At 38.5% G+C, this 19,315-nt stretch overlaps 2 protein-coding genes across 16 annotated transcripts in view; one reads left to right on the top strand and one right to left on the bottom strand.

Annotated features, from left to right (window-relative positions):
• ASNS (asparagine synthetase (glutamine-hydrolyzing)) overlaps nucleotides 1-12,778 on the bottom strand; it is a 152,293-nt gene extending 139,515 nt beyond the window's left edge. For 4 of the 12 annotated variants that reach the window (XM_046021458.1, XM_046021463.1, XM_046021466.1 and 1 more), the window contains exons 1-3: nucleotides 12,152-12,777; nucleotides 11,747-11,816; nucleotides 9,540-9,601 (exon numbers count right to left, since the gene is read on the bottom strand). The gene's annotated coding sequence lies outside the window, so the exon portion shown is untranslated. Of the gene's footprint in view, nucleotides 1-9,539; nucleotides 9,602-11,746; nucleotides 11,817-12,151 lie in introns of all 12 variants that reach the window. The other 8 variants (XM_046021457.1, XM_046021459.1, XM_046021467.1 and 5 more) reach the window with 6 other exon arrangements.
• A 141-nt stretch (nucleotides 12,779-12,919) lies between these two features.
• Nucleotides 12,920-19,315, top strand: part of C1GALT1 (core 1 synthase, glycoprotein-N-acetylgalactosamine 3-beta-galactosyltransferase 1) — an 80,404-nt gene continuing 74,008 nt past the window's right edge. For 2 of the 4 annotated variants that reach the window (XR_006820571.1, XM_046021474.1), the window contains exon 1: nucleotides 12,921-13,216. Coding sequence is in view for 1 of the 4 variants with exons in the window: in XM_046021474.1 (XP_045877430.1) it covers nucleotides 13,210-13,216 (7 nt within the window). In the remaining 3 variants the exon portion in view is untranslated. Of the gene's footprint in view, nucleotides 13,217-13,633; nucleotides 13,784-19,315 lie in introns of those variants that run through there. The other 2 variants (XM_046021475.1, XM_046021476.1) reach the window with 2 other exon arrangements.

Below are 19,315 nucleotides of genomic sequence, written 5' to 3'. Positions count from 1 at the left end.
CCCCACTATCTTTCCATATTTTATATTGGGCACAAATTCTATTCCCTCATAAAACTGGAGTTCTGATTCTCCTGAACTCTAGAAGTTTCTATTGCTTCTGTATACCACCTTTACCTTTCATTTAGATCTGCTGAGCTTCAACTATAAAGTGTTACCTCCCTACTCAGTCTCTGCCTTCCACCCTAAACCCTTAGCCCCTGACATTTTCTTCCATCATTTATATCCTTGACAAAAGTTCAGTGTATAAGGGGGGAGGTAATGTTACCTTGATTGACATTGTTCTAGTACTTACATTAGATGGTTGAAGTAGTGTGAAGTAGCGTAGGGAGAGAGACAAAATGCTACCCTATTTCCTATGAGAAAGGAGGTCAGACTCTTCTTCTTAGGCAGAAAGTAAAAAGATGGCTGTAGAGACAGACATTTAGAAAGGGAGGAAAATAAAGAAGGTCTTATGTGTCCACTAGCCTGGATCAACTCAGCAAGAGAAGACAAATCCAACTCAAAGTAGAGGTAAGGCTTGACTCTAACTTGGTTCTAGAGGATAGGCATATGTATGCAACTCATTCCAGAGACAAAAGATAAAATGGGCGGGACAGGGAGGATGGGGGGCATGTGCCCAAGGATGTGTCTGAAGATGTGAGGTTGAAGCAGGAACTGTATTAGAGAAACTAGTCCCTGGGAGAACCCTATTAACAGATGACAGAGGGAAAGCTAAATTCTTCCCTTCTGTTTGGGCAGAACTGCTTCTGTGTTTTAGTAAATATACTAATCAGCAGAAGGAATTAGTATTGAGAGAAAAATAATGAGCCATAATATATAATCAATTTAAATAGGGTTTAAGCAACTGTAAGCTAGAGCTAAATACTGGAAAGTCACTTCCATATTCATAATACTTTAATCACTACTGATTGCTTCTATACTGACAGGTATTTTGTACACACAATGGTATAACAGATTGATAGTCTGAATTATTTGCCAGAAGACTATTAGTCAAGAAGACTTAGAACTAAAGTTCTGTTGATATACAGACACCCTCAACAGAGAGAGCTTCAAATCCCAGAAACAGTTGCTTCTATTTTTGGAGGGTCATCCTAGTCCATAGATTCTTGAGGCTCTAACTGCTGAGAAAAGATTTAGAAGTCATTTATTTCAGCTCCTTTCCTTTAGAGATAGTTGCCCCATGGATGAAGATCATTTATGCACATTTCAGTATAGGGATCTTTATAGTGAATATCTTTGTTTGTCAATTAGTATTTGCTACTAGGGGACTAAAAATGTGGCAATAAATTGAAATATTTGTTGAAAAGATACTTTCTCTTAAAATTTTTAGCCAATCCACTTATGTCATTATTATACTTGTTTATAAAAATAGCTACCATTATATCACATGACCTCTTTAATTCCCATCACCCAGTTAGCTATGGATGTTATATTCAACAAATGAATCATTTAACATTGTATCAAAAACTAATGATGTACTATATCTTGGCTAATTGAATTTAAATTTAAAATATTAAGGAAAAATACATAGCTACCATATATCAAATATTTGAATGTGGTAGGCCCTTTGCAAATATCCCCTCATTTAACCAACACAATCAATCTAAAAGATGGGCATCATTACTTCTCTTTTATAGGTAAGAACCATGAGACTCAAAAAGCAGCTAGTGACAGGGCAAGGATTAGAACATATTTTGTCTAATATCTACTACTCTATCAGGTTGTATCACCATGGAAACATTTGAAAAATATACCTGAAAAAACAGGAAAACAGTCTCTAGTATGTAATCTTTCAAGTGTCCTTAAAATATGTGTGCAAGTGAATATTTTATTGAGGTTTACCCAAAGGCAAATATGGTCATAAAGAGGGCTGACACACTGTAAGTATTTTAAAATTCTACCTCTGATTAAATGTGAAAAATTTAAAAACCGGTAATTATCTAAATCAACATTGAACAGCAGAGTGAAATGACTTGGGCTCATTTGTGGAAAGAGAACAAGACTGACAGGTTGCACTGGGTCTATTTGTCATCATCTCTCACATGGAACACTGGTGTTGATGTATGAAGAAGTAGCTCTATGTAGGCAGAAGTCACGCAAAATTATATTACCTATTGATATATGTAAAAAAGAGCTTGGATTTTGACAGGGTTGAGAAATAGCTCTCCTCTTGTTTTAGGTTTTGTCACAGGTGAAGTTCCCCAGAAAACATACTCTAAAACAGAGATCAGCATGCATAAAGGTTATTAGGAAGTGCTTTTGAGGTCAACACCTGTGAAAGAGAAGAGGAGGAAGCAGGATTGTACAGAGGAAGAAATGAGCTATGTGTAGTTTTTCTATGGAGAACTCTGATGTTGGAACGGCCCTAGAGAATACCATAGTTTGAAGTTGGAGGCTGAGTTTCTATACCCTTATGTTGATCAGTCATTGCATGTGGGTGCCCTGAAAGGAGGCATTACCTTGAGTTAAGACAGGTGTTTGTACCTGAGGCAGTTCCCAGAGAGGGCTGACAGCTGTGGGTTGTCTGTTTCCAGCACTCCCAAAAACTAGGGGAACAATCTTTCAGTCCTGAAGGGGGGATCAGAGCAATGCATCACAGCGTCCACCTCAGGTTTGCTGCCTTTGATCACGTGTACAGTATTATTTTTTATTATTTCAGATGCCTCAGGTGAATCATCATAAAATGTCCCAAGAGTGCCCAAGCCTAGTGAAGATTAATATCTGTCAATTTATATCCTTTAGATCCTGAGACCCTCAATTGAAGGTAAAAATGGTGTCTAGCGATAGAACTTAAAGAGTCAGGCTTATATTTTTCTGTGGGCAAGACAAGAAATCACAGAAGTCAATGAGAGAAAATGGTCAGATAACTGAAACACAGAAGGCATGTTAGGAAGTAGTTCAGACCAGGTTGTGCCCACCCACCTGTGTGAGAGGTTGTGATCCTTGTACAAGCAAGCCTGGGACTGAATCAAGCTCTTTTGTGGGCTGAATTTAGCCCAAATGCTGTAGTTTGCTGACCTTTGATTTTTAAAATTAGCATTAAAAACGCAGGTCCAGGAATCTGTTTGGTTTCATCTGCATTTAGTACTGTAAGATTTCTATCTGTGTGACCTTGGGCAATATCCCAAAGCCCTCTGTCTCAATATCCATACCTGTTAAGTGGGTGTAATAATAGTACTGGCCTTACAATTATACAGGGTTGTTAAGAGTAGGAGACAGTCCCAGCTAAACAACCAGCAGGTAGTCTGGCACTTACAGGTATTCAGTAAGCAACTTTTGGAATTGTTATTGTTGTCATATTTGTTATTATACTGAGTTAATTGAGTATTTGCTACCAAAGCCACTACTAGCCTAAATTTTGGAGGCAAAAAAATAAGAGAATCATTTAAATGAGTTGTTAAAGTTGTAAAGCAATAATCAAGGGAAAGGCTTTATCCAGATTCTTTATACTACTCCTGCAACTTTCCTGTAAAATTTGAAATTATGTCAAAATAAAAATTGAAAGTTAAGAAAAACAAAGCTCTCTGACTTACTTTGCTGGGATTATTTGGGAGAAAAGCACGTTCTGGAATTCTTTACTATTTCTGCAGTTTGGTTTTATGTATTTATACTCTTTAATTTATCCCTCAATTTTTGTGAAAACATCACTCTATTTCAGCCATGGTATGAGAATAAGAAAAAGAGTTTGTGTCCATATCTGGATTACAGAGAAAAGGGGAACATATCCAATGAGGTGCAGATAAAATGTAAGAAAGGGAAATTAAAGTGAGCAATCTTCAAGAATGAGGTGAAACTGCAGGAAGAAAGACTCCAGAAAGGCATATACTGCTATATATTTTTTTCTCTTTTCCCTCCTGGAGAGATTTATTTCCTGAAGAAGATGAATGTTTATAAGCATCTACTGTGTGCCAGGCACAGTACTACGTGCCTTCATGTGTTATATCACCAAAAATGATCCTGTTTGGAAAAATATTATTGCCATTTTTACAATGAGAAAAACTGAGGCTCAGAGAGAATAGTTAGGTTTCCCAAGATCACATAGTATGTGAGGGAGCTGGGGAAAGAGTGTAGCATGGGTTTAGGATCAGAAACAATTGAGTTAATTGTCCAACAGCAAGTGAATGGATACACAAACTGTGGTATATCCTTAAAATGGAACATTACTCAGCAATAACAAGAATGAATTTTGATGAACAAAATAACATGGTTTAATTTCAACATAATTATACTGAGTGAAAAAAAAGCCGGATTAAAAAAAAGCACACATTGTGTGATTCCATTTATAGAACACTAGAAAATGCAAACTAATCTATAGTGACAGAAATCAGGTCAGTGGTTGCTTAGATATGGGAAGGGGTGGGGAGTGGCAGGAGAAAACTTTGGATGGGGAGCGACAGATATTTTCAGTATCTTGATTGTGGTTGTGTTTACATATGTCAAAATATCATATCATACATCTTACATACATCTTATTGCATGTCAATTATACCTTAATAAAGCATTAAAAAAAAAGACTGGAGTAGAATCCCTTTACTGTTTACATGGGCTTAATCTCTGAGACTAGTTTCTTTATTAGTTGGTAATGCCTCCTCAGAGAGTTAATGTGAAGATGAAGATAACTCAGTGAGGGAAGTGTTTAATATTGTGCCTAATACAATAGTAACGAAGCAGCAGCAAGTTATTTAAGTCCTAGACTCTGAGTTCTTCCTTCTGAGAGCTTTTCCCATTTCAGTTAATAATGCTAGTCATTGTTATTTTTATTTATAGCTATAATTCAAGCACATCAATCTTAATACAAAGCACAAGATCTTTCCACTAAACCACACCAAACTATGACAAATTTTATGATTTGAGTTCAGGGACATCATCTCCTGATGGGGAACCAGGCCAGAATCTTCTGCAAAAAAAACTGTTTTGTCTTAGAGCCAATAGTTTGTCCAAAAAAATCAGTCCCAGATTTTTTTAGTTCCTTTTTATAATTCTATTTCTTTATTGATATTCTAATTTTGTTCACACATCATTTTCCTCATTTCCTTTAGTTCTTTGTCCATTTTTTTTTTCTATTGGTTCTTGGAGCATATTTAAGACAGTTGTTTTAAGATCTGTCTAGTAACTTCAATGTCTGCACTCCCTCACAGTTTCATTCCTTTGAATGAGCTATTCTTTCTTGTTTCTTTGTATGTCTTGTAATTTTTGTTTGTTTGTTTGAACTGACATTTGACTATTACAACTTAACTGGAAGTCAGAATCTTCCTGTTTCATAGGGTTCACTATTTTTTCATTGTTGAAGGCTGCAGCAATCTGTTGATTTAATGCCTTTCCCAAATTATGATTACAGACTGTATTCCTTGTCACATGTGGTCACTGAAGTCTCTGTTCCTCAGCTTGTATTTAGCAAGGGCTGTTGACAAAAATATCCTTGAATGCTAGGAACCTCCCAGTCCTTGCAAATTCGCTCTGAGCCAGGGCCCTCCTTCAACTTGCCAGCTTTCACTGTACCAAGAGATGAGCCTGAGATGAAAGCATAGGGTCTTCTTGAGTGTTTGAGTATGTGTCTTGCCTGGAGTATGCATATGGCTTTCTAAATTCCCCATTTACATAACTGTTTTTGAATGTCTTAACTTCCCAAAGAAACTCTACCCAACTTTTGTCTTGGGCAGTCTGTTGTACATTTCAGCCATAATACCTGCCTCAGGGTTTGAGGATTGTTAATTCAGCTTGCAGAATTTTCAAGCTTTTTCACCTGAGTTCTGAGTTAGGGCAGACATCTTGCATCAGAGGCTGCCCCCATATTAGTCTGCTTGGGATGCCATATCAAAATATCACAGCCTGTATGGCTTAGACACCAGAAATTTATTTCTCACAGCTCTGGAGGATAGAAAGTCCAAAATCAAGGCACCAACCAATTCACTTTCAGATGAGGATTCTTCCTGGTTTGCAGACAGCTGCCTTCTTACTGTGTCCTCACATGATAGAATGAGCTTTGGTGTCTATTCTCATATGGGAACTACCTCTACTAGATGAGAGTCTTATCTGTATGGCCTCATTTAACTTTTATCACCTCTTTAGAAGCCCTACAATTACACTGGGGGTTAAGGCCTGAACATATGAATTTTGGGAGACACAATTATCTATAGCACCCCCAGACAGATTAGAACAGAGATCACAGTAATCTCTGAAAAAGGTTAGTTTGCTCCCTTCAGAAACAGGGAAACAACAGCACAGTGGGAAAACTGGCAGCTGCAATTTTGGATTGCTACACTTTAAGACTCTGCCTCTTTATAACTTTAGTGGCCTTACGGCCACTGCCTTAAGACAGGTGCCCCTTTAGACTACTGACATTGTAAGACTATCCCCATTCAGGGAAAAGGGTACGGAAAGACAAGTAAAATGACCACAAATACTTTGTACTGTTTTGAGGTGCCTTTTTCTTGGTTTAGTGTTCAGTTAGTTGCTATAAAATTTGAACTGTTTTCTAGAGTTCTCACAAGATTGGTTCTGTTTCTGCTTGTTTTTTGATGTTTCTGTGGGAGAATGAGATCTTGAAACTTCCTACTCTTGCCATTATGCTCCTCTTATTCAAAAGACTGTAATTTTTGCATGTTTTTCATAAGCCTTATGTTACTCTTCAGACCAAAGCTTTCACAATGCCTTTTACTTCTTATAAATGAAAAGAACTATTTAGATCTCCCTTAAATGATATTTATTAGAAATGTGTTTTAAAGAATGGAAAAATTAGCCATTTAAGCTAACAACAAACAAAGTGTAACTTAATAGGAGAACACAGTGTAGGGACCCATAGAACCCAAGAGCAGGCAGGTCACTTGCAGTATGGGACCATAGAAAATCTGTGCAAAGCCAGAAAGTGACTCCCTTCCCTTTTTTCTCTCTGGGAGTACCACAGCTTGCGGACACTACTCTTCTCAACCAGTGTGCTTCATTTCTCTTTCTCTCTACAGAGTAGATTCCCCTTCCCCTTATCTTGGCCTTACATATCTGGGTTACAAGCCCATGTTTGGGTTATAGTTCCAGTGTTCAACAGAAAGAAACTAAGACTTCTCTCCCCATTCCAAATTCCCAGAACAGGGAATCTGATTGAGTTCTCTGGGGATCAAACTCTATCCAATCAGCTATGACCCAAAAGTGGGAAGTATCCTCATATGAACAGTACTCTGGAGACTCAACCTGTAGATGAGAACTGGAGGAAAAGTGATGAAGAGGGTGCTTCTCAATGGATTATGGCCAGAAACCCAAATAAGTATCTACCACAATCCATTTTTAGATATGCATACAATTAAATACAATAAAAGGAGTGAGAAAAAAAAGATGTCACAATATGCAGCTAAGATTTGTAAGTCAGTTCTATAGAACAAAAGAGTAGCACACACATTTATAATTTACTGCTTAGGGATTTTAAACTAAAGCTAGGTTCACCTATTCTATTTAAAACAAACACTTTCTGCTCTTGTTGAGCCATGAGGGAAAACAATTAAGGAATATTTTGATTCATATTCCAGGAAACTAGAGAAACTCAGGGTAAGTAATCCCAGAGAGCCCAATCTCATAAGTTGAGAATCTTTCTCTAGATGACACATGGTCCTCAGTGCAACCATGTCAGTCTCTGCTTTCAAGCTAATATGTTGTGAGTCATGCTGAGTCCTCTTCCCTTGAGGTTAAAAGTATTTCTTAAACTTTCTTTTTTTTTTTTTCTTATCTTCTCCTCTCCTCCCTTCTCTACCTTTTTCCCCTTCACATATCAGTAAACTTAGAAAATAACATTAGCATTTTCAACTGTCTCAGAATCTTGGTAGATTTTGTGAAGATGCAGCTGCAAGGAATAAAAACTCTTTGGAAATGCCCTTTTAGTTTCTGTAGGATGAAAAAACTTTATCTTGGCAGGTATTTTCAATATGGAATGAGAAGCCCTGCTGAAAAGCACGTCATCACCAGAAAAGAATGCTCTGTCCTTTTTTATCTAGAGTTTTTCTTTTTCCTATTCAAGTAAGTAAAGATGGTAGGAAGTAGGGGTCATCTACAATGACAAATATCTGATGTTTAGTTAAGTCAGTAGTTTCAACTGATATGGAGTCATACTGGATATCAGAAAGCAAGAAAGAACAATACAGGGGCTCCTGGGTGGCTCAGTGGATTAAGCCGCTGCCTTCGGCTCGGGTCATGATCTCAGGGTCCTGGGATCGAGTCCCGCGTCGGGCTCTCTGCTCAGCGGGGAGCCTGCTTCCCTCTCTCTCTCTCTGCCTGCCTCTCTGCCTACTTGTGATCTCTCTCTGTCAAATAAATAATAAAAATAAAATCTTTAAAAAAAAAAAAAAAAGAAAGAAAGAACAATACAATAAAACCAGGGAATTTGGATAATTCTCCACTACCTAATCAGGGCTTGAATCCTACACCAAGGCTCTATCTTGCTCATCCTCACCTATTTACCTCTGGGGTCATCCATACCACCAAACTGTGCATTGTCAATAATTGCATAATCTCTGGTATTCCACTATGTAAAGACTTCCCTCTGTGCCCAAGTCTTCCTCTCTGAAAGAGAAAGACATATATTCTATCACCTATTTTCTTGCTGTTGGGTGCAATTTTGCTTTAGGATAAACTCTTAGGCTCAGACCAAATTATTGGTTAAATGTATGTTTATTACTAAGTATACTTAACTACCACTGTTACCACAAAGAGGGGCACACACCCAACTGCAATTACAAATTAATTCATGGAAAGGAAAAGGAGGCAGTCATAATTATGTATTCTTTTTAAAGTGCAATAAATTTTCAACAGGCTAATAAAATAAGATCTGACATATCATAACCTACTATCCTGCCATACTCTTAAATCTTAACTGCTCACTATGAATGATGCTAATATTTTACGAAGGTACACAGTAAAATCAGTAATAAGTTATCACCTCTTGAAAGAAAATGCTTCATGGTGTACACACCTAAAATATTTAACACTTAATTGCTTAAAAATAAAATAGATCTCATGAGCCTAATGTAATTAAAAGAATGTTCATACTTTTCAATTACACTATCACATATAATCTTATTAGCCACCTTTTGAGGCAGGTTGGGATTATTTTCCCCAATTTACAGATAGGGAAATTGAGATTTTAAAGGTTTAAATAACTTGCTATGGGCCACTCATCAGTGACAAAACAGGGAGCACTATCCAGGTCTCAAGGTTCCACTGCTGTATTCACTATATGTTTCCTCCAGAATTGTCAGTGTTCAGATCTCAAAAGAGTCACAATTGATTTCTCTATGATCACATCAGAAAACCCTTATATAATACAGGTGTCAGGGAGCAAAGATAATTCCAGCACTTTATGCTACCCTTTAAAGTGAAAAAATATATATTCTACTTCACTTACTTGTTTGTTAATTCAAACAAGAACTCATTAAACACCTACATATGTACCAGCCATTGTGCTAGGCTCTATTATACCCAGCTGTGTTAATTATCTTTGCTGCATGACCAATTATCCCAAAATTTAAACATAAAACAGCAAACATGTATTCTCTTACAGTTTCTGTGGACCAGGAATTTGGGAGTAGCTTAACGGGATGGTTCTGGCTCAGGATCTCTCCTAAAGTCAAGAAAGATGTTGATGAGGGAGGTAGTCATCTGAAGGCTTGACTAGGACTGGAGCTTCTGCTTCCAAGTTCACTCACATGCTGTCAAGAATCTCTGGTTCCTGACTGGCTGTCGGTGGCAAGTCTTAATTACTCATAATGTGGGCCTCTCTATAAAGTTGTCTGAGAGCCCTTATGACTTGAAAACCATCTTTTCCCAGCAAGCAGTCCCAGAGAGAGAAGAAGAAGAAGAAAAAACTAGCAGAGGTTTTCTTTTTTCTTTTTTGGCATATGTTTTATAATCTCCTCTAAGAAGTCACACAAGTCATTTATACATCCTATTCATGAGAACAAGTCACTAAACACAGCCCAAACTCAAGGCAAGAGGAATTAAGCCCCATTGCCACCGACTAAAGGAAAAAGCATCAAAGAACTTGTGGACATATTTTAAAACCATTATATCAGTGAATATAATTTAATTTATAGAATTTAATCTAATTATTATAAAATGATTTGTTAATCTCATTGTAACATTTGGGTATTTAAAGGGAAACTAAATGTATTAGAGAGTGTTTTTTTGTGTGTGGTTGTTGCTTATTTGTTACCATTTTGTGTCCCCATTTTTATTTCACCCTATTAAAAAATTCTATATACAATGCTGAATAAATGCTGACTTGTCCTATCCTGTTGTATCATTAGGAATTGCATTCACTGCTTATAACAGAAAACCAAATAACAAAACCTTAAATAGGAGGGATTTATTTTCCCTTATATAACAACAAACCCAGAAATGGGTGGTCTAAATCTAGTAAGTTGGCCCTCTAAAGCAATCACAAAGCCTGGCACCTCTGGCTTCCTACACTGTTAATACTTCCTACACTGTTATTATGGCTGAAATATGGCTGTTCCACCTCCAGCATTGTGTCACTGTTCTAGGTGAGGAGAAAAAAAAAAATGGATATAGGCCCAATGGCTAAAAGGACATTTCTTCCATAAAGCTTTGAGCCTCTCCTAGCAATATCCATTTTCATTTTATTGATCGGTCACACAGCCAGTCATGGCTTACAGAAATCTGGAGAAGTAAATATTTTTAATTAGACACACTGTAACCCTGAAAAAAAATCAGAGTTCTGCTGGTAAGGAAGAAAGGATTTCTGCTTAAACAACTAGCAGTGTCGGCCACCCTGCTCCAAAGAGCCTCAACACTGCTCCAACAAGCTTTGACACACGTTACTGACAAAAGTACTGCTCAAGATTTATCTGTTTCAAATGGGAGGATCTAGTCATTTTGCGTACCGTATATAAAGGATATTTTTCAAAGTAACCACAACTTTCTTTTTTCTAGTTGATAAATTGAATTGGCTGACATTAATGTCACTTGTAAGAATCTGTCCAAGTAGATAATTATACAGTTGTGCAAAGGTATGTGCATAAGGTTGCACATCATAGAGTTGTTTATTATATTAAAAATTTGGGAAAAAAAACCAAACAGCAAAAGAATACTAGTTAAATGATGGTACATTCATTTATCTTTTAAAAATGATGTTAATCATGACATATTGTTCAGTGAGAAGAGAACTATATACATAATAAAATCCAGTTATGAAATATTGTATTTATGTCTTTATGTTTTTTTTATTCTTTATATCTGGAAGAACGTAACACACACTTTAAAAAACGATTACCTGTGGATTATGGGATTTGGTTTTTTTTTTAATTTGTTTGAATAACTATGTACTGTTTTCATGAAGATAAAAGTGATTTTCGGATACCCAAAATGATGGGAGGGACTTACTTGATCTGGTTTTGTTCATATCAATAGTGTTTTCTGCCAGTAATTATGTGAGACCCGCTATGGCTGAACTTATAATTGGAAGGGTTTCTTATTTTTGCTCAATGGAAAAAGCAAAGTTATTCCTTATTCATTAAAAATTTCAATAAAATTAAAATCAGGTAAGGAATCTTGCATTTTTGTTTGTTTGGGTTTCTATCTGGAACACTGTGATTTCTGGAAGGGGCTCCTTTTGCTGTTTTGCAGTGGTTGTGGAAATTAATTATACACAGTTAACTATACACAAATTGGAGAAGAAAGAAGAGGATACAGGTAAGAATGTAAGGGAGAGAAGTCTGGAGGCATCTGCCATGAAAAGAGCACTAACCTGAACATCAGGATACTTGCACTTCTAGCTTGGGCCCATCAGCTTATCTTTCTGACCTCAGTTTTCTCATCTGAAAAAATAAAAGGTTTAAGTAAGAATCACTAGATGTGCTTAAACTCTTTTGGAAGATTGTCTTGGATCTATTAACGGCATATCATGGCAAACTATTAGAGCTGAAGCTAAACAAAGGAAAAAAAACAACAATAACGTACATATATTGTTCATTATCTCACCCAGGCATGTTAAGTAACTTGCCAACGTTGCACAGGAAATAGGTGGAGGAACCAAGATGCCAGCCAGAGCCCATGCTCCTAAAGGTTATGCTGAAGGGCACTACAGAACTGACAGAAACGGGCTTAAAAAAAAAAAAAAAAAAAAAAAAAGGCAGGAGGATCGTTTTCTCACCTTCAAGCTAAGGCCTTGTGGATGATGTTAAAGCCAAGAACTTATCCCCACCTCCAGGCTCTGTGGGGTTGCCTCAATGGCTCACAGGCTCCTCCCTCTATCCAAAAAACGCTTTCTGATTCAAAGTCCTTTAGCCAACTAAAAGGAAGATGAGTTTTGGAAAGCCCTAAGGAAGCTCTTCCTGTTATTGCCTAACAGAAGCGAAGTAATGACAGGCGAAACCACGTGTGATACAGAAGGCTTTGTGGTACCACTGTTTTCAACCCTTTGAGGTTCACGTATCTGGTTACCCAGTACCCGTTTGCATACCTCATATTGCTGTATTTCCTTTCATTAAGGCCAGAGAGATACTGACTACAGAGAGTACGGGATGGGTAGGAGAGTGGGGGACAGGAGAAAAAAGAACAGGAAGCAGGCTAGAGGCCAAAAGACTTCAGCAGGCTTAGAGCCTATCTCTCACACAGAGGTCCTCAGGTACCTCTAGCCTCAGTCTCTGTAGTTTCACTGCTTTAGCTTCTCTCAAGGTCCGGAAGCTAATGCAAAACCCTACAGCACAACCAGGAAGGAGAACGCCGACAGCGAGAAGCCGCAAGTGGGCTGCGACTACTGCTGATAAAAGACCCGACTTCCCAGACCCCTTCGCAGAAGGGCGGGGCGTGAGCTTGGTGGCCAATCCCCACGTCCGCACGTCGCCATAGCCCCGCCCCACCCTGCTCCCTCTCGCTCCGCCCTTCCCTGGGGCTGGTGCGGCGGCGGCGACGTCAGCGCTAGGAGACCCCTGGGTGGCGGCTGCGCCGTCGGCGGGCCGCGGCCTGGACGCGCTGCGGGGAGGAGCGGAGCTAGCGAGCAAACGGGCGGGCGGGGGGTGGGGGGGAGGGAGCGAGAGCTGGGACCGCCTCAGCCGCCGCCGCCGCCGCCTGGGAATGATCTGGGCGGCAGCGGGCGGCCCCAGCTAGCGGCCGCGAGCCACTTCTGCGGGTACCGGGAGGAGCTAAGGTTGGCGGTCTCGAGTCGTCCCCTCTCCGCCCCCCCGGAGGGGCGAGAGGGAGCCACGGCTGATGTCAGGTACGGCCGGCGGAGGCGCCCTAAGGCTGCGGGTCCAGGGTCTGCGCCCCCCTCGTCCTCATTGCTCGGAATGTGTGTTGGGGGAGCCTAGAGGGTGGAACCAAACCCGGGCGCCGCCAAACAGGTGTCTCGGGGTCGCTGCCGGGGTTGGGGACTTGCGGGCTCCTGAGGGAGGCGTGGGGGCACTCCTGCTCCCGGCGCCCCTGTGAACTGCCGTTGGGGCCGTCTGTCCATCGGGCCGCTATTTGTTGCCGAGTAGCCTCCTCTTCGTGGCGGGTTCTTCCTTTCTGCCCGCGGGTGCCCCTCTCCTCTTCGCTCTCTGCCCGCCGTCGGGCGACGGCAGTGAGGCGCGGGCTGTGCAGAGTCGTGGCCCGACCGCCCAGAGGTGCTGCCCGCCCGGCCTCCCCGCCCCCTTGCCGTGTGACTTGTGGGTCAGGCGAGATCAAGGGTGCAGGTGTGGGCGCCTTCCGCGAGAAACGCCGGGCTGCGGGGGAACCGGAGTGCCGGGCGAGTGGGCGTCTTTCACAAGTGCCGGGGGACTTCCTTGGGGCTTTCTTGGATCATCAGGTTTGTCTGTGGCTGGATTTTTTTTTTTTTTTTTTTTAATTTCACTGCCTCTGGCAGAATAAGCGAGCCAGGTGTGTTTGACTCACTTGCTGCGTGGAGGAGGAAAAGAGTTTTTTCTCCTCTCCCAACCCCATGCCCCCCCACCGCGAGTGTGATGTGAGTAGTAGGTACTGACAAGTTGGCCATACAGCTTTGAATTTGGAGAAATTGTATACTCAAGAAGAACGCAGTTCGGAAATGGCGATTTATTCTTCCCTAGCTCTTACTCTTACTTTTTAAAATAATAAACAAGAAAGCACCACATGCTCTGCAAAAGTTGATTGGCTTTATAATCTAGTTCCCTAAATTTGTTATAGATATTGTAGTGTATCTTTTTAACGCTTTTCAGATTGGAAACGATTATGCTAACCATGGATTGACTTCATTATGAATTAAAAAGTTGTAAAGGCAGAACTTTAACGCATTAAAGTGAATAACTAGGCCAATGTGATTGGGACAGAAATATGTTCATTTAGTAAAAGTTAGGCACAGAATATATATATAGCTTGGCCTGGGTGCCAGGAAAAAGCGTTGTACATGATTTCAACTTGCTTGATTTTGGTGTAGGTTTAGACAGTGGGAACCTGAATTTTTAGGAGATACTTAGACAGCTTTCCATACCCTTAGCAGGTAAGTGTCAAGTGAACCTTATGCACATGATGCTTTGTGTTCTAAGTATTTTATATAGTAAACTATACTATTATTTTCTACTAGCCTTAGTATATATTGATGTGCACTTTAAGTGCATATGAAGTTTCAAGTTACCAAATAGTTAACTCTTGTCGCCATATGTTAAGTAAAACAGTGATTTAGTAAGGAAAGTATGACTCATTTAAAATTCTTCATAGGAAAAGAGTATGGTTTTTCAGTACTCGTGGAGAACTATTAAATATCTCTCTTAAATTTGCCTTGATTTGTGTTTTTATCTATCTTTTTATTTAGGCTTCAGCATTTTAAAAATATTTTGTGGTTACTACCCATTGAAGGATAGATATGGTTTTTCTTAAATATGCTTTTTTTGGCTTAGGTTATACTAGTCTGTATTTCTGAGGAAATGTAATATCCAGAAATTCTTAGAATTTTGACACAAATTTATTTAGTAGTACATACAATGGGTTAATTTTCACCCGGTCATAGAAATAAAAACTGTCATTTAGATATATGCAGTTTACTATTTGTAAATTGATTTGTGCCAAGATAAAAATTGCATCTTACAGCTTATAAACCTTGTACACCGTGGTAATTTAAAATAGGGACTCTGATGAAATTATTGATTGGAATTCTTGTGACATTGCAGCTGTAAGCAAACCAAATGGAAAGGGGAGAACTTGATGAAATTAATTTCAGATTCATTTAAAATTTTAAGCTTCCCAATACAACCATGTTACTTTTAGAAGATCTGTTGAAATTTGAAGAAAGACACTACTGTACAAACTAACAAGATGGAAAGAAAAGTACAAAAATGTTTTTACCCAAATTTTTTAGGATTAAGGTAATTACTTTAAAAGAAGGAAGAAAGAGAAAGGAGAATTGTTCTCTAAAAGAGAAGATAGCATTTTATCTTAAATATAAATGTATATCTAATGTGTACTTAAATTTTCACTTTGCAACTAATTCAAATAGCCAAGGGGGAAATATATACAAAAATGTATATAATGTATGAAAATGAGAAGTGTCCCTTGAAGAAAAAAAAACAATAAATTGATATTTGTGAAATAGGGAAGCATGTAAGAAGATAGGAGAAACCAAAAAAAAAAAAACCTGAATAAACTATCTAAAACCTGTAGTATGAGCTGCCTTGCACATTGAAGGCAGAGAGAGGCAAATTAAGTTGGGAGAGCTTCTGAAATGGGAATCAGGTTTACAACTAAAGCTGCATATTAAAACATTTAAACTGGTGGAAATTAGATAATAGGCAGAATTTGAAATTATGTATGGCTTGGTGTAGTCATTTGCATTCTTGGTCCTTCTATTGGTTTCCTAGTGCTGCCATAACAAAGTGTAGCAAACTGGGTAATTTAAAACAACAGAAGTTTATCATCTCAGTTCTGGAGGCTGGAATTCTGAAATCAAGGTGTTGGCAGGGCTTTGGTCACTAGGTTCTAGGGGAGAATCTGTTCGTGTCTCTTAGCTTCTCGTGTCACTGGCAGTCCTTGATATTCCTTGACTTGGAGCTTTTATTCCAGTCTGCTTCTTTGTCTCGTCATATGGCATTCTCCCTTTTTTTATAAGGATGCCAGTCATATTGGATTAGGGTCCACCCTGATGACTTCATCTTAACTTAATTATATCTGCGAAGACCCTATTTAAATAAGATCCCATTTCTAGCTACTGGGGTTAGGACTTCAACCTCAGTCTTTTGGCAAGGGATACAGCTTAAGGGATAATTTTTAGCACATATAGCAGGCCAAATCAGGATGTGTGATAGGAACAAAGAAGGGGTCATCTAAATTTATTTGTCATTACTTACCTTAGTGCTTACTCAGAATCAGGTTGCAGAGAGAAAGCAAACAGGCACACAAAAATCTCTGTCCTGGAGAAGCTTATGTTCTAAAGCGTTGGTTCTCAAAATGTTGTCCCTGGATATGTAGCATCAGCGTCATGTGGGAACTTGTTAGCAATCCAAGCCTCTTGATTCAGAAACTGTTTTAACAAAACTTTTAAGTGATTCTGATGCAGACTTGGGTTTGAGAACCAATGAACAAGATGGAGAAGAGAGACAATAAACAAGATGAAGAAGTAAAATAGGTAATATATTAGATGTTAATAGGTAGTAAGAATAGGGTGGGTAAGAATAGGGTGACCAGAGAAATAAAGGCCTGAAGAAGAAGTTGGGGAGTAAGCCATGTGAGTATGTAGGTGAGTTGTATTCCCAACAGAGAAGAGCAGATGCACAGATGCTCATCCTTGAGGAACAGCAAGGAATCCAGAGAACACAACAAGGGAAACAGTAATAGGTTCAGTTTATGAAACTTAGTTGTTCCTTTTGACCTATAAAAAACAAATACTAGGAGAAGAGATCAGAAAAAGAAGAGTTGGGATAGGATTGCAGACCATTGAGGTTCATCTTAAGGTTTTTGCTTTGTTTCTGAGGTTGCAAAGACATTGGAAGATTTTGAGCATATGAGTGATACAATCTTTTTTAAAAAGATCACTGGTGAAATGGGCAAAAATGGATTGAAGAAAGAAGGATGCAAAGGGAAGAGTTGATTAGGAGTCAGTTAAAGTAGTTGAGGGAGGGAGAGGAGAAGGGAGAAAAGAAGGTGACTTGGACTAGGATGGTAACAATGGAGAGGTTAGAAGAGAGGAATGAGATCAAAAGTATATGAAATGATAGTGAAAAATAAGGTTACCCCATTGCCTGCCTCAAAGAGGTTTACAATTAATCTGTATATATTCTTCCTGAGATATTTTATGTACATATGATAAACTGGGTATTAACAGTTTAGTAGAGTGCTTCTTAACTGGAGCTGATTTTGACCCTCAGGGGACATTTGGCAGTGTCTAGAGACATTTTTGGTTGTCACAGTCGGGGAATACTGTTGGCATCTAGTAAGTGGAGGCCGCAAATGCTACTAAGCGTCTTATGGTGAATAGGACAGCCAATCACAAGAGACAATCATCCAGCTCAAGAGGTCATTGGCTTAATGGGAGTTACAGAGGTTGAGGCATAGATGGTGGAGAAAAGATAGTGTTATATAGACAAAGAACACAGTAGGAATAGAAGAGCCTCAGCATTGGGATGTTTAGTGAACAGATTAAATATTACAGTTGCTTAGGTGAGAGAGGGTCTGAAATAGTGGAAATGGGGGTGGAGGGGGCGGTTAAAAAAATTTAGGAAATAAAATTGGCCGGATTTGGTGATTGGATATGGGGTGAGGGTAAGGGGAGTGGGGAATGTTAAAAAATTAGAGAAACTCTATTTTCTAGTTTAGATAAACAGATGGCTTCTATTAAAATAGGAAGCCATTGGTGAATAATTTAGGTGATTGCCAGTAATTTTAGTTAAGATGAGCAGGTAGGAAGGGAATTAAGGGAGGAAGGTAAGGAGTCACTTTTGGGCATGTTGAATTTAAGATGCCTATGGTCAAGATAGAAATGTTTAATGTGGGGCGCCTGGGTGGCTCAGTGGGTTAAAGCCTCTGCCTTCGGCTCAGGTCATGATCCCAGGGTCCTGGGATCTGAGCCCCGCGGGCTCTCCGCTTAGCAGGGAGCCTGCTTCCTCCTCTCTCTCTGCCTGCCTCTCTGCCTACTTGAGATCTCTGTCTGTCAAATAAGTAAATAAAATCTTTAAAAAAAAAAAAAAAGAAAGAAAAAAAAGAAATGTTTAATGTGTATGTGAGTCAAACTTGGAGAAGTCTGAAAAGGATCAAGAGATCCTCTTGTGTAAAAAGTGTGGGGATTTTAGTGCAGTTTTTTTTTTTAGATTATCTCTATAGATGAAGTAGCCTACCTTAATTTTTGTCAAAAAAAAGTAATAGAAGTTACTTAATAAAAACATTAAAACATTAAAAGGTTATAAAATGAAAAAAAAAGCCCTTCTTGCTTATGCTACCTAGTCGTAGTTCTCAGTAGATAACAAAATTTATTAAATAACAAAATTTATTTTATATAATAAATTTATATTTATTATATAAATTTAATAATAAAATTTATTTTGTTAAATATCTTTACATACACCTTTCCGGAATTATATATACAGAATCATTTAAGAAGCCAAATGTGATTATTCTATACAGACTCTAGTACTTTGTCTTAAAAAATAAATCTTTCATCTTACACAGTTTTCATGAATGAAGTTGTGTTATGGAAGAAAATAAATGAAAAGGTAAAGTGGAGACTGAGAGACTAAGACTAAGAGATAAAGCAACATCTCTTTGATATAAAGTAAAAGATGCAAATACACAAAGAAATGTGAAAGAAAACAGTCTTTTCTGTATATACATATTTCTGTATCTACGGTTTCAGTTTCAGTTTTTTAATTTGTTTTCTTTACATTTTTCTGATTTAAAACGTAGCCGCTATATCTTACTAGCAAAAAAGTCATAACTGCCAAATATGCAAAGATTTTTCCTTATTAGCACATATAGATCATTGTTTGGACGGCTGCAGAGTATTCTGTGTTATAGATGTACCATGTTTGTTGATTTAACCAGTTCCTTATCAGCAGACAAACATCTATGGCAATGGCTGCCATAAATATCTTTGCAGACTTATGTGTTTGTGTCCGTAGGAGAAATTTCTGATGATGAAATGATGGGTCAGGTCATAGTCATTTAAAATTTTAAAATATATTGCCAAATTGCCCTTCCAAAAGACAGTAAATGTGTGCATTGTGAGAAAGGATGCATGAGTGCCAGTTTTCTCTCCCATGTCATGACAGTGTAATTAAACATTTTTTGCTAGTGTGATAGGTTAAAAATAGTATTTCTGCATTTGAATTACTTTAGGGTAAATGAAATCTGAACATCCTTGACCATTGTATTTTCTTCT

Source organism: Meles meles, chromosome 10 (genome assembly GCF_922984935.1).
Source record: "Meles meles chromosome 10, mMelMel3.1 paternal haplotype, whole genome shotgun sequence".
Classification (NCBI taxonomy): Eukaryota; Metazoa; Chordata; class Mammalia; order Carnivora; family Mustelidae; genus Meles; species Meles meles.
Note: the sequence above shows the minus strand (reverse complement) of the source record. Positions and strands in the feature narration are given on the sequence as shown.